Genomic DNA, 14,718 nt, shown 5'->3' on the forward strand with positions numbered 1-14,718 from the left:
TAAGAAAACAGTAACACATGTTAAACATGTTACAACTAAGTCTAACTTCATGGCACATATCACAAATAAATCACTGATAACATCTTTTGGTTTGAGTACTGTCAACTGCTCTATCTGATTTATTCTCTGCAGCGGACGAATCCCGCACCACACAAGGGTGTGAACTGGCACGCCGTCTCAATGCCCTTTCCAGACAAACGCGGTTTAAATGCCGATTAGCTGCAACTTGAAACCTGTCCTAAGTAGTGTTTACTTGACCAACCCTATTATCCGGGACCTTGTTTGTCCTCCAAATAGACTTGAATTTGATGTATTGTATTACACACTGTAATGAGAACACTTTACAAAAAGGCAGCCCATTTGAATAAAACTTGGAGGATTTCTTATGCGTCTGTTAAGAAAGAAAAGGGGAAAAAAGAATAAACAACACACGACAAAGGCTGTAATTTAGAAAGCATTCTGTCGGTGACGTTTTAGTTTATAACGAAAGGAGATACGGCTGTCAGAAACAGGTGCTCCGTCTCTCACGCAAAATCTGCTCTTTGCAGGTGCGGAGCTGCCCCCACGCACAAACTGCCCCGCTAGAAAATGGGTAATCAGATATAAAACGCAAATACACTTTAAAAATGCCGTGAAAAATCTTTTGTCTTTAGACCGCATCGCAGTTTCCTTACGTTTGTGCACAATTACGGAGATAATGATAACTTATTTCTTTAAAAAGGAGTATAAGCAATTTGTTCGCAGTGTAAGAATGCATCTCATCTCACGGTGGCTATCGTTAAACAGCAGTGAAGACTTTGAACGTTAATTGTTGCTTTTGAATTGGAAAACCGTTGTTTACGACTAGACAGCCTTATCAGGCTTATTTGTATGGCATCTCTGTATAGGTTAAAACATTTCTTGTGTTCACACAATTGTTGACTCTGAAGTTGTCAGACGTGCTGTAAAAATGAAAAACGAATTTTTATCGGCCCGTTTTAGCCTTCATTTCGGTTTTACACTGACCACTGGATAGCTTCTTGGTCTCTTTCTGTATCAGATTGTTAAATGTCAAATTTGCAAAACTAAGAGTGTAGCATCATTAAATATCTGGATAACTATCTTAGGCCATAAAACTCTTACAGATGTGTATACTTACATAATTTTCCAAGGGCACATTTATGATTAAATATTAATTTACTGAATCTTATCCTCTCAAATTTACAGGTTGTGTCCTTTACCTTGACAAAAAAAGATATGCTTGGTTTAGTTCTTTTCCTATGTAAAGAACATTTGGGAGTGGGGGCAGGCACTGTGCTAAGGTGCACAGATAACCTTTGTACCACTGTGCAGATCCAAACACTGTAGTCACACATATTCATCAGCAGAGAGTGCCTACAAAACTGAAACAGAACAGGGTCTGAATGAGGTCTGGAGTGCTGCCTGAGCCCCGCCCCCCTTTTCCTTCTACCTCTGTGGGTTCGCCCTGCAAGTGCGCCATCATATCTGTCTCCGCGCGGAGCTGAATAGATCTCAAAAAGAGGCACACAGGTACCCTCTCCTCATCTGTGTCACTGCCTGCTCCTCCCTCCAGAGGCCTGATAACATTGTGGCTGCAGGGATCTATGACCCGAGCGTGAGACAGCCAGGACCACACCAGAGAGGGCCGGGTAGAACCAAAACTCCTCCCTCCTTGAGATGGAGAGACTAACCATACACGTACCTGAGAGCTATCACATGCATGAACGCACTCACACAGACTCATGTGGGTGAGCATGAATGTACAAATGCACACATGAACATACACGTGCAAGCTCATGCACATACAGATGCACACACAGACGCACACAAATACGCACATACATGCATATGCAAGCGCATACAAGCTTACACACATACATATTTATACACGTACTCACACATGCACTTACACAAGCACATGTTCACACACACGTTCATGGAAATTCATACATGCAAGGTCACGCACACATACACACCAAACAGCTACTTCCCCGCACTGCACTTTCAAGCAGAGGCAAGTTGCCTGAAAAGCAAAAATATCTGGAATCAATTTGTCAGTACCTCTCAAAGCTTGTTAGGTCAGTAACCTAGTTTTCTGTGGACGGGGAACACAAGAGAGAGAGTGGGAGGGAGGGGGAGAAGGAGAGAGAAATATGGCTGAGAGTGATTGCCCCTGTACATTCCTGTAAACACATATTACTGGAACTGAAGTGTGCCTTAGAAAACAGTGTAAAACTCCTCTTTATCCAGTGTTGTAAATCCACCTATAGCCCTTTGAAATGTGTCATAAAATCACTTCACAGGAAATGTAGGCAACACTTAAAACATCTGCGAGTGTGAGCAAATTACTGCAGTCGTAACAAGCCGCTCAATTTACTGTGACATTTTATCCTGAAGAGTGAAAACAGAGTATCGCACTGTGGGGGTGACCCGCTGTAGAATGACTTCTTTTCTGTATTGTGAAAAGAATAGAGACAGCGTCAGTGCCAAGGTTGTTTTTGTATGACAGATGAAAACCTGTATAATCTGTATAATTTATCTTTTATAAAAGATTATGTGTTATGTAATATCAAGCAGCTGTAATTAACAAAGCTCCATTTCCACAGGGGTAAATTACTGATGCTGGGCAGGGTGGGGGAGTTGGGGGGGTGGGGGGTGAGGGCAGTGGTGTCTGTGTTTGTAAACATAGTTGCATGTTGGCATGCCTGCAGAGAGGACATGTGCATTCTTTGTGACAGCTGACATGGGATGACAGGTAGACACACATAAGATGTACAATCCATTATTAGAGCAAAGTTCTCCCATTTACATTCAAAGGAAAATAATTTTGTGTTTTAGTTAATGTAAGTTTACTTCTGTGAAGCTTGACAAAATCCAGAAATGAGAAAATAAGGCATCAGATTCATTTCAATGAATGGACTCACATCAATAAAAAAAATGAGAGTAATTAGAGCAAGACGTTTATGACAACATATCTTCCCATTCAGCAGGTGACACATGAATACTGAACAACCATGACCTGTGCAACTAGTAACTACAGTAAGGCCATATTATATAAGAAACATAAGACTGATGTTGTAGCATGCCTGGGCTCCTCACTCAAAGACAGTAACAACTTGATACATAAAAATCCTATTTCGTGAACAGTATTAATAATTAGAAACACATGACTTAAGCACCTGTTTATTATTATTATTATTATTATTATTATTATTATTGTGTAATACAATAATAATAGTATAACTGTATTATTTACTTTTTTGGTTAAAAATATCACAAAATCACAAAATGACTTGTGCCTAAAAATTTAAAACACTGTACATGCCTTACATGCATGTTAAACAAGAACCAACGTTGGGCCAGGAATTAATTTTTCAGGTTCAGTATCTTTCTGAAAGGCAATGAGGAAGCACCTCTGCCATGGAATTACTTACCATAATCCACAAGCCCAGTTGCTTTGCTAACGCCCTGAATGCCATCATTTGCTGCAGTACTTCCATTTCTCTCCATTGCATGTTATGAACCTGTATATCACACGCAGTACACATGCCAAGACTGCAGGAGCCAAAGAAAATCTTGCATGGTCAATTACATTTTCCTTTGCAAACACATACCTGTAATGCTCTTTCAGTGGTGCTGTGTCATCATTGGTTGTTGCTGCAATGTTGTAGCAATGTTGTGAAGCATGTTGTGGATTATCTGCGATCCTGTTGACTGGTCCAGTGCAGTTCTAGACAGCGTTGACGCAAGCACGCCAGTGGGCAGTCTGATTTTTAAAAAAGTCAGGGTTTAGTTGGTTTAGTTTGTGAAATTAAGGTTTACTTGGAGAGAACTCAACATGAAGACTGTCTTGCTGCACACATCATGTGGTGTCTATGTTAGTAACAATAATGGTGGAATTGTACCCCCTCACTAAAATACAAAGGTATGCATAAATAAAGATATAAGCAAAGGGGACAACAGGTAATTCTGTCCAAAGTGTATAGAAACTTTAACAGTGAGGAACAACAATTCACCATTAAGCTGTACAGCAATCCATTCAGAAGCAGAAAGCCAGAAAAAAAGCAATTAATGAGAGAGGGGGCATTTTCCACTTCAATTCCACACCTTCTTTTCATCTTTCATTTTCTCACATCATAACTGAGTAAAATATGATATTTCCATGAATATAAGTGGAGGCTTGAGCATTTAGAATGGCATATGCTATATAATATTCTTAGCCTGAGTTGCATTCTAGCAAAATTTGCTTGTTGTAATTTGTTTTCATTTATATTGTCTCTAATATTACGATAGAATAATTATTGAATGCAGTTGATCTGCGGTCAGCTATTTTTTCGAGCCAATGAGTGAAAGACATGCCCCTTGTGTAAAAGGCAGGTGGTTGGAGTGAATTAAAGGGGTCATGACCTCTCCTACACAGATACACAACAGGTGTGGCCAGTAGACGTCAGAGTCGTGTCACCTCCCACAATGCACCTACGAGGCTTCCAAGATAAAATATGAAATTATGAGATAGCACAGGCCAAGAAACTGACAGGCATTTGTGGAATGACAGTCTTATAGAACCGACTACTACTAATAAGTATCAAGTGAACCCAGTGACTCCTGTTGGTTTTCAAACTGGACCTGAGCCAACTTTCCTGTTTATGTAAAAGAAAAAAACAATGTACTTGTTTGTGTCTGAGGACATTTAGACACACTCATGACACAAATTTGAAACTCATGTTACTTCAACTGTTACACAAGCTTCAAAAAGGAGATCAGCAAGGTCTCCCTAACCCTTGCATCTGTGGTTTTAAATACAACTACCCAATGATTAAATTCACTACTGCTTTGTGAGTAATAAAAATATGTACCCTACTATTTCATCCCTTCCTCTGATGATACAATAAACCCTATACTACCTCAAAAATACCAGTGTTTACCAGGCCTAAATGTTCTGTATGGTGAAGTGACAGCCAGCAAAGGATGCTTCAGTGACACTATTAATTGACAAGAGATACCAATGCTGTTTGCATTTGCTGTGTAGAAGTGGAGCAGGACTTGAAACTGAAAGGTTGCAGTTCGATTTCCTGCTGGGGCACTGCTGTTGTACCCCTGGGCAAGGTACTTAACCCAGAATTGCTTCAGTAAATATCCAGCTGTACAACTGGATGAAATTGTAACCTATGTAAGTTGTGCTGGCTAAGAACACCTGCTAAATGATAATAGTTTGATTTCTAGGCTTGCCGCATATACCTGACAGTACACACCAAGGTTTTTTGTTGATCTGCTCTTCAGCCTGTGCATTTTTCACAGTGTCAGAGGCCAAGGCCTGTGTGAGACTGATAGAGGAGCGGGCGGACTTCTCACACATAACAACCTTCGCACATGCAGGCCACCCCTAAAGGCCTAACCGTTCCCTTCAGCAAAGCTCCCCACGTCCAGAGGGAGAAGGAACTGAAAGGGCGAGATGGCTTCTCCCCTTGGCTGGGGCTAAAATCTCACCCCCCACACCTATGCGAAGTTGGGATAAAGCACTCGATCTGCGAACGGGTGTTTATATTTTTTCGACTGCCACTTTTGCTCCAAATTGCTGGAAACAATTTTGTTTTGGAAACACTCGTGAAAACTGAGGAAAATTATAGAGGCCGAAGGTCTGCAACTCAATCCTTCCATTACCATTTACTACGGGCTCGTGTTTGAACATATTCGTGCTGTAAGCCATATAAAGTGATATGTTTATTTTTCTTTGGCAGTCAGTGGTGAAAGTCTTCACTCCCATACTGACATTTCTGTTTTTTTGCAATGTCCTCTTCATTTTTTACTGCACAGTAAAAATGCTTTTTGCATGATCTGAACAAAAAGTTTCTTTATTTTCTTCATGTCAAACAAACCTGTTACACCTAAGCTTATTTAGGTACCAGCAGCTCTCAGGTGTTGTATGTTATGTGTGAACCTTGGAAAATACCATGCTCTTGTAAAAAATGAGAATACCTTGTGTTATTTTACACAGCCTTTGCTCAGCTGTGCTGTGTGATGGTAGCAGTACTCCATCATGTGCTTCGCTGTCAAATGAGACTTGAAAGGTTGTTTTCTAAGAGCTTACGGTCTCAGGTCAAATGAAAACCAGGTACGTCAGCTTTGGTATGTGCGCTATTTCTAAATCATACAAATGGAGCCCCGGAACCATATACCCTTCAACAGTGCGTGACACAGAGCATGCACGTGGGGGGGGGATTCGTTGTATGCGTATTTGTTTGTTCTTTTCAAGATTTCATGGAATTCTAATGCTTGCTACCTTGGCAAGTATTGTTAAATAGTTTCACTCAGTATAGTGTGCAAATTAGTTAAAGAAGAGGCAACAGCAGCTAAGTCTATAAGAAGGGTGTTTTGCCCTTAACTGCAACCACTGCAAATTGAATTTGCAAGTGACCCACCTTCTCCCTGTGTCTACACTTACAGACAAATACAAATACAGTTAAGTGTGACTTTGAGCTCGGTGGCACGTAGCTGAACACCCACTAGGCACGGGGACGGATCTTTCTGCGCAGATCCAAGCTCGGGTGATTAAGAGCAGCATAGGGGTGAAGTTAGCGGACCGATCTTTGGTTGCGCGATGCAGAATGCGCTCCGACGCTTTCATAAAACTCCCCTGGGGATCATAAGACATGGGAGAAAAATAGCTGAAATGTGGGCGGGAAATGAAACTGCACGTTTACGTGAGCATGTCTCATGTTCAAAAAGACTAATACTTGATAGTGACACGAGCTGTAGATCTCCTCGGTTTCAATTAAATGCAATGGTTATCGCAGAGCTATGCCCTTTTGCTTGACCTGTGGAGTCCACGCTCGTCTTTCAGACTCCTGTCCACCCACACATGCAGCACATACGAACACACCACCAACAATGAGGACTTAAATTATTTGATTTTTATGTCATATTTTTGTGCAGACATGAATCAAACAAAGTGCATGACAGAATTGCACGTGTGTTTAACCGAGTGTGTTTATGTGTATGCCATGAACAAGAAATAGGAGGAGGCACAGAATTTTCCTTTACCTTGACAATCGATTGGAAGCTATCTATTTATTTATTGGTGATTAAGATACGTGCTATTTCTATTAAATATATAAGACAAATATATAAAAATGTAAAATTCTACATAAACAAACACTAAATCCATGCTAAATTAAGATGGACACCAGCTGGTGTCTACACCCACTGACGTGAGGACTATCAAGTTGATTATTTGATCATAAACAACCACTGAAGACCAAAGAAGTAAGAGCACACCCCACTAGTGCTGTCAGGTGAGGACCTTGTGTGAATTTGTGGAAGTCTAGCTGAAATTGCACTGTAGGAATAAGGCCACATCTCTACTCTGAAGCGCTGTTGGGTAAGAGTGGAACCCTGACAAGATGGGTACCATCGTCTTTTGTTTGCTTCTAACTACACTATTACATTGACCGCTCGTGACCTGATGACCCTGCGATCAGAACTAGTTGACTTGATGTGATAGAGCCTAATGATGTACTACTCCATACTGCATTATTCTAAAAACAAACACAATGGAAATCCCCCATGTCTCTCAGTGTAGTTTTACAGGGGTGTCCTTCGTGGAATGGGAGATGATTTGTGTCTCACAAAGGCCTTCAATCTCAAAGGGGTGATTGGCAAACATACTGTATCTTTAGGTTTGGATATACTTCTATGTGCAGCCCTGGCTTGCAGCTCGAGTCCAGTGCTTTGCCACAAACACAAGGCCATGACAAAGCAGATCTTTTGCAATGCCATGAAAACCAGAAACCCTAGGACGAAAGGCACAAAAAAAACAGCTGTGAGTCAGTGGATTTAAAGCACACAAGTCTCTACATGCGATCCCAGGCAACCCACAGCATTTATGCTTCAGTCATTGTCTAATGGAATTATGCGAGTCTGTAGTCAACACAGAGATCTTCAAAACAGCGAGTTCACCTGGGATTGGGTGTCATGAGAGGTATAAACAGATTATCACACTGAAACTGAAGCTCAAACCACAAGGAATAGCGCCTACATAAACAAAAACAGAGATATAAAGGAATTGATCTGAGGCTCTGTAGTGGCACTGAGGTGTGTATCAAATACATACTTTTAAAATATTTTCAAGGTGGAAAAACACACTTTGTGTTAGACTTATAACTCTAAATAATTAATGCAGCTGACACCCCTTCCTCAAAAAAGAAAACAAATACATGAATTAACAGATGAAATATTTCAATTATTTGTTCTGTTTCTTTGGTCATCTGAAAGCTGAGCCCATAATTACATTTTACAAGCTACCATGGCCAACCAAATTGCCTCAGTCTTAGCTGCACTGCTCTTTGAATAGCTAAGGCATATGATTCCAACACAGACCATAATTTTAAATGCACAGTCAAGGCAACATAGTTATTATACGCAATTGTGGTACATGTAAACCAGGGTATCATATAATGAGAAGTATAACAAAATTAAAACACCTAATTTGAGCGTAATCGTCATGATTCATGAATTTTCAATGAAATCTATCACTAATAATGCACTCCGTCCACTGTCCTGTCAAACACATCAGTATTTCATGAGCATTTCATATGATTTGTTCCTTTATTGCGTTTGTTTTCTCATTGTTTTTTTCTGTCTGTGTGGCCTGTACAGTCCAGAGTGCTTCTAGTCAAGCATGCCAAATCCTAAAATGGAATGTAAGAAATTGCAACTATTTTAATTGCTCTTGTCAAAAGAAATTCACAGTAATGCGCAGTAGGTCAAATCTCGGGTGGCCAGTGCAGGAAGAAATGTAAACTTCGACTCAATCAGATTTCTGATCTCCACGAAAACAACTGTAAACAGTATTCAGGAAAAAAGATCCCTCAGTACGTGCAGATTATTTTAAAGTGCAACGCGGCAAACTGAAGTGCCCAAGCTCAGTCTCCACCTCGCGCGTCACAGATCTCAGAGGGACAGGGGCTGCGGGAGGCGGATAGGAACCTGGACGCAGGTGGCGGAGGGGGGGTTACCTCTCCGGCCCTGGCTGCTGCCGTGACTGCCGTGTTCTGCGCATTCCTCCGAGCGCCAAGGTGATAATTACCAGCGTCTTGTTTACTCCTTTCAGCGGTGAAGTCAAGGCTCTGGTTCCATGGGAAAAGAAAAAACACAGCTGCGTCTAAAAAGAATGCCAACGCACGGTACGGGCTGAGAGCGTGCTTACCCTGTCAATGGAGGAAGAAATTCCTCCAGCCTTTTTAATGAGACATTATAATCGAATGCCAGGGGGAGGTCACGGCACAGTCAAGGTGCGGTGAAGTGCAGGTGAGCTTGGGTGTGCGAGGGAACGATAGGTCCTGCCAATACAGACAAAAGCCAAGAAAGGAAAATAGTTCAAAATCATATTGCATGTGTTACTGAGAGCAGGGTTAGCTGAAAATTTAAAAGTATAAAATGTATTCTTACATGCCATGTATTGGTGAAGTGTCGGCATTCACGTCGCCAGAGTTGCAATCAGCTTTGCAAACCACATAAAAGGCCAATCACTTCAACAGCTGAAATGCTTTGGTCTGCTCATGATACTAATAAGGAATTCAAATAAATGGTGCACTAGCTGTGCATGGGAATAGGTGGACAAACCCAAATTCATATAGGCTTTTCCAGTCCAAAAAATTGCTTATACAAACACTTTGTTGGGGGAAAGTACATGTGGAACAGCTTATCCAAAAAGCAAGACTCTGAGATCTGCAACAACGACTCTAAAATTCAAATATAACAATTTGACAATAGAGCCTCCTGTCAAAACTGAGAAGTATGTGGTGTGCAACCCATTTCTGATCCCTTGATGACAATCTGTTGTTGATGTACAATCTCAATCACATTTCATAAGCACACATACACACAGTAAAACAATCATTATAAAATCAGTATGTGGGCATATGGGTATATGAGTGGGGATGAGGGAGTGGGGAAAGGGATGAAGGAGAGAGGATATGGATTGAGAGGATGTGGGAATGTAGATAAAAGAGTGGGGAAATGGATTAGGAATTGGGGATGTGGATGGAGGAGAGGCTGTGTGGATGTAAAAGTCAGGATATGGATGAGAAAGTGAAGATATGGGTGAGGGGGTGGGGAAATGGATGAGGGGGTATGGATGTGGATGAGGGAGTTGGAATGTGGATACTGTTTGGGGGAATGGTTTTGGGAGTGGGGATTTGGATGGGGAAGTGAAGATATGGATGAGGGAGTGAGAATGTGGAGATATCGTGAGGGAACAAGCACCACATGCTTCGGGTGGCTTTGGGACTGTGTGTGGAATACCCAGACGCCTGTTGTGTGAACCTGGAAAACACAAGCGAGGGGGGTGGCAGTGAGGAGGGGGAATATTTTAAATTCATGTGAAGTCAAAATAGCCTGCAGGCTGCATAAAGGTGTGGCGAAGAAGACAGTTTAATGATTATCGTTAGCCCCAGGGGCAGCTCGTACATAACTCAAGTAACTCTCTGACCTTTGCTGCCTTGTCACCTCTGCTTATGTCTCTACAGGAAGACATAGGGGATGGCGAATGGGCCACTGTGGGCCTCTGAGGCTGTTAGCCGAACCCATCCCCAAGTGCTAACTTCTGTCTATGAGCTGAGTGGTCCTCGCGGTGTGATCACATGGTGTGACATGTGGACTGTGCAACGAGCAACAATGATCGCTGTATGCCCTGAGGGGTTCCAAAGAATCATTATGTACAAATTGTAGCGAGAGGGGTTCACTGAGTTTTTTTTAAGTGTAGGTGGAGGATTTATGGCTGTCAGAAGTGAAGTCAGAAATGCAGGACAATCATTCCATCATTCCACAAGTCAAACATCATGACATTATGTCCCGACCGAGGGCATCCCCAAAAACTGGCGCTCCACAACCAGAAGTGCTGTAGCAGTGAACATCGCTACACCTTAAACGCAGTGAAAACCTTTTTTCACTTCATGTCTTGTGCCATCCTTTCAATTGCATATGACCTTTAGGGTGATCCTTGCAGGGCTAACCCCTGTTTCACCTGTGCCTACATATCTTTCATTATATGGTTTATGGAGCTCCTCCAATGGAATCTATTTTTACCGAGGTAGTGTCATCTCGGTATTGTTTCTGCATAACTTCCCCGTTCTTTAAATGTCACTCACAGCCCGAAGCGTATTTATATAGGTCCACTTATATAAAAAGGGTAAAAAACTCAGGTGAAATAGCAAACCAGTCCGCAACACGGGGAAGGTTTAAACCCGCCGGGTGCGAGTCATACCTATTGTGTTGGCGAGAGAATCTCTCTGACGTGGCTTATTATGTTGGTGTAAGGCTCTTAACGCTTTGTCATCGACGGCAAAACAAACCGTTTCGATACGGGGAATGCCTCAAGTGTTGGGGGGGGGGGGGGCGCTCGGGTCCTCTCAGATCCTAACACGCGCTCGATCAGTTACCTGGCACCTGCGCTTCCTGCTGCTCGGCGAACGAAGAACAGCTCCACCCTTTGTGTTCGCCGAAGGTGCCCACATCCCCTACAAACTCGTTCACCTTAAACATCCACACCCCCTCGAACCCCTCGAGGCACTCGGCATGTGTACAAAACATGTGGTGATTTAAAAGGGCTTTCATAAGAATGAGCCCGTGCCAAGGCGACATTAGGGCCGTCACTTATCCTTGATCCCCTTTTAACACTCATGCTGGTGGGAGACGCGGCCGAGGAGGAATGCTGCTCCGCGTTATTCAATTCCAAAAACAACACGTTTAAATAAATGATAATAACTTGGTATCAGTCCTCGGCTGAAAACACGCATTGTGTCGCAGAATTGTTTTTTTTTCCCTCCTTGTTACATACTGGTGCACCTGAGCGAAATTCCTCTCATTGCACATTATGTTATTGCACATGTTACTGCATCTGAAACTGCCAGGAGTCGTGTTTTGAGCGCGCAGACAGCTACCGTACTCAGAAAAGGCACCCTTCTAGCACCTTGCACGTCTGAAGCTGCGTTGAATGGCAAGCCTTTAGGTTTTAGCGTGTTTCTGATAGGTTTACCCGCAACCTTTGATAGCTCTTAAACTCGTTGCATGTGTAAGAGGTGATGTTATTATTCCTCGCACAAACGTCTGTTGAACCTTTAAAGCGAACATTAAAGGCGGATTAAGATGAATGATACGCAGTGCAGTAATTCAAAGCCATCGTTTCTTGTGTGGATTTTTTATTCTTTTTCAAGAGGTGGATTAGAAAGCGTTTCCTTTTTGATATTGTCAAATGAAATTGTGAAAACACACACATGGTAGGAACGGGTAGACTTTCCCAGTAAAACTGCACGTCATCGGGTATAATTCAGTCTAAGCAGACATTGCAGTCCCAGCGTTTCAGATAAAGCTTTCAGGTGGCAATATGCAGCTAAGAGGTACATAGAACACACAAAATCCCAAATTACCACAACATCAATTTAAATTATACAAATACCCCCAACAACTGTCTAGAAATGAATGTTTTTTTTCCTCAAACGTTTCGGAAATGAAATGAATAATTAAGGATCGCTGAAACTACCTAAACCTCATGGTAAAATGTATAAAATATATAACTGAATCCAATGACGCCTCACCAATGTTACACAAACACCCGTGTCTGGTAAACGTACGCCACCTGGTTGTTTTAAGCGAAAGTCTCGCTTGGTAGTGCAAGTCTCTTTGCCACAGGTGAGAGGCGTCCAACAGGTGTGCGGCAAGAGAGAGAAAACCACTTGGGAAGTAGCGTGATGTCAGCAAAATGCGATAGAAACTATGGTTCTGTTTTTTTTTTTTTCTTCAAAGCAACAATGGACTTAAAATATTTGGTCTTCGCTGTTTTTGTTATTTTATAACAAATCGCGGCCCTTCTGTAATCGCTTCAATGGATTTGTGATTAATCCAAGTTGACCAGCTAAGTCCCGCCTCCGATGGGCTGGTCCTCCCAAGTGATAATAATATAACAGGGCTCTTAGAAGTCTCAGGAGAGCGTTCGGGATTTAGCTCCGCAGAAGATATGACTTGGGTGCCGTAAATTATCTTACTAGCAATTCTCTAAAACGGAAAGCGTTGTCCGCTTTCGTCGGTGTTTTGACGAAGTTGTCTATTTGTTCCTGTCCTTTTTTCCATTCGAGCAAAACTTTAAGGCAACGACTTTTCTGACGAAGAGACCGCAACTGCCGAGGGACTCTGACAACCTTTGACGCGGAGACCGTCACATCGGGGGAAAGAACATCATCAAAAAAAAAACATGAAACTTGAAGTCTTCTCCGCAAGCCACTTTGTGGAGAAACCGCTAGAAGTGTGCAGCGATGCGGAGGGCAGCGTCCCCTCGCCGCTCTCGGGGGAGGAAGAGCTGGGCTCGGATGGTGACTGTGTGGCCAACAGCCCTGCACCTGCCGTGCCGAGTGCTGACGGCAAAGCCAAACCTTACACCCGGAGACCCAAACCGCCATACTCCTACATCGCCCTGATTGCCATGGCTATTCGTGACTCTACGACAGGGCGCCTCACTTTGGCGGAGATCAATGACTACCTGATGAAGAAGTTCCCGTTTTTCAGGGGTAGCTACACTGGCTGGAGGAACTCGGTCCGTCACAACCTGTCGCTGAACGACTGCTTCCTGAAGGTGCTGCGGGATCCCTCCAGACCGTGGGGGAAGGATAATTACTGGATGCTGAACCCTCACAGTGAGTACACATTTGCCGACGGGGTCTTCCGCCGCAGGAGGAAGCGCATCACCAAAAAGCCAACGAAAGACCAAGAGGCGCTGGAACACGCAGCCAACGAGGACGCGCCGGCCGCCGTCAGCACCCAGTCCTCTAAAGACGAGAGCTCCAACACCAAGTTCTCCAGCTCTTTCGCCATCGACAGCATCCTCAGTAAACCCTTCAAGAGGAAGGATGCCCACCCTGAGACTGACAACACGCCCTCCGGCTCTCGAATGATGTGGCCCTGCAGCAACCCGATGATGCCTTATCCAATGGGCTATCCGCCTGCGGCGGTCTCCCACATACAGCCGGTGTTCCAGGTCAGTTCCGGTGCGGCGCATTTGCTGCAGGCGTACAGATGCGGCTACTCAGAGCCGGTCCTTGGCGCGGAGCACAGAAGGGACATTCTCGCCACTTTTCAGTTGAATTCGGAGGGCTTGCCAAATCCTGAAACTTTCGCCTCTGCTCAAATGCCTGCTGTGAGAGTAGGCAGCTATCACCCATTCAGAATAGACTCTTTGCTCTCATAAAAGCAGAAGCCGAAACGGGGGAAATACCAGCTCCGAGCACTTTCTTATGCACTGTGTATTTTATTTGGAAACAAAATGCATTTCACTGCATTGACCTGAGTCTGACAACAAGTCGCCGTAGGTAGAGCGAAATAACGTTTGTGCTGTTATTACTAACTTTTTTTGAAACACCTTTCTCTCGTAAATACGAATAAGGACGAAGCAAATAGTATGGATGATATTGTAATTTATAGCGTTCCTGATGTGTGTTAATTGGTTCGTAGGTCATTTCTGTTGCAAACGATGGCATCTACTTGCCAAAATGTAGTCAACACTTCTACTCTATTTATGTTTTTTATTGTTTTCAAGTTTTTTTTTTCAAGACTGGCTGCAAAATATTGTGGTTTGAAATAATGTTTGATATTAATTGTGACAATGCTCGAATCGGGCTGTACACAGTAACACAGATCCGTTTCAGAAAAGGGGCGGTTGCCTATGTAAAA

The 14,718-nt window shown here is 43.0% G+C and overlaps 1 protein-coding gene across 1 annotated transcript; it reads left to right on the forward strand.

Annotated features, from left to right (window-relative positions):
- Window positions 1-12,993: 12,993 nt before the first annotated feature.
- foxq1b (forkhead box Q1b) lies at window positions 12,994-14,339 on the forward strand. Its single transcript, XM_036522150.1, has one exon. The coding sequence runs from the start codon at window positions 13,247-13,249 to the stop codon at window positions 14,234-14,236; it is 990 nt and encodes a 329-aa protein (XP_036378043.1). The 5' UTR covers window positions 12,994-13,246; the 3' UTR covers window positions 14,237-14,339.
- Window positions 14,340-14,718: the final 379 nt, after the last annotated feature.

The sequence above is a fragment of the Megalops cyprinoides genome, chromosome 2 (assembly GCF_013368585.1).
Source record: "Megalops cyprinoides isolate fMegCyp1 chromosome 2, fMegCyp1.pri, whole genome shotgun sequence".
Lineage (NCBI taxonomy): Eukaryota > Metazoa > Chordata > Actinopteri > Elopiformes > Megalopidae > Megalops > Megalops cyprinoides.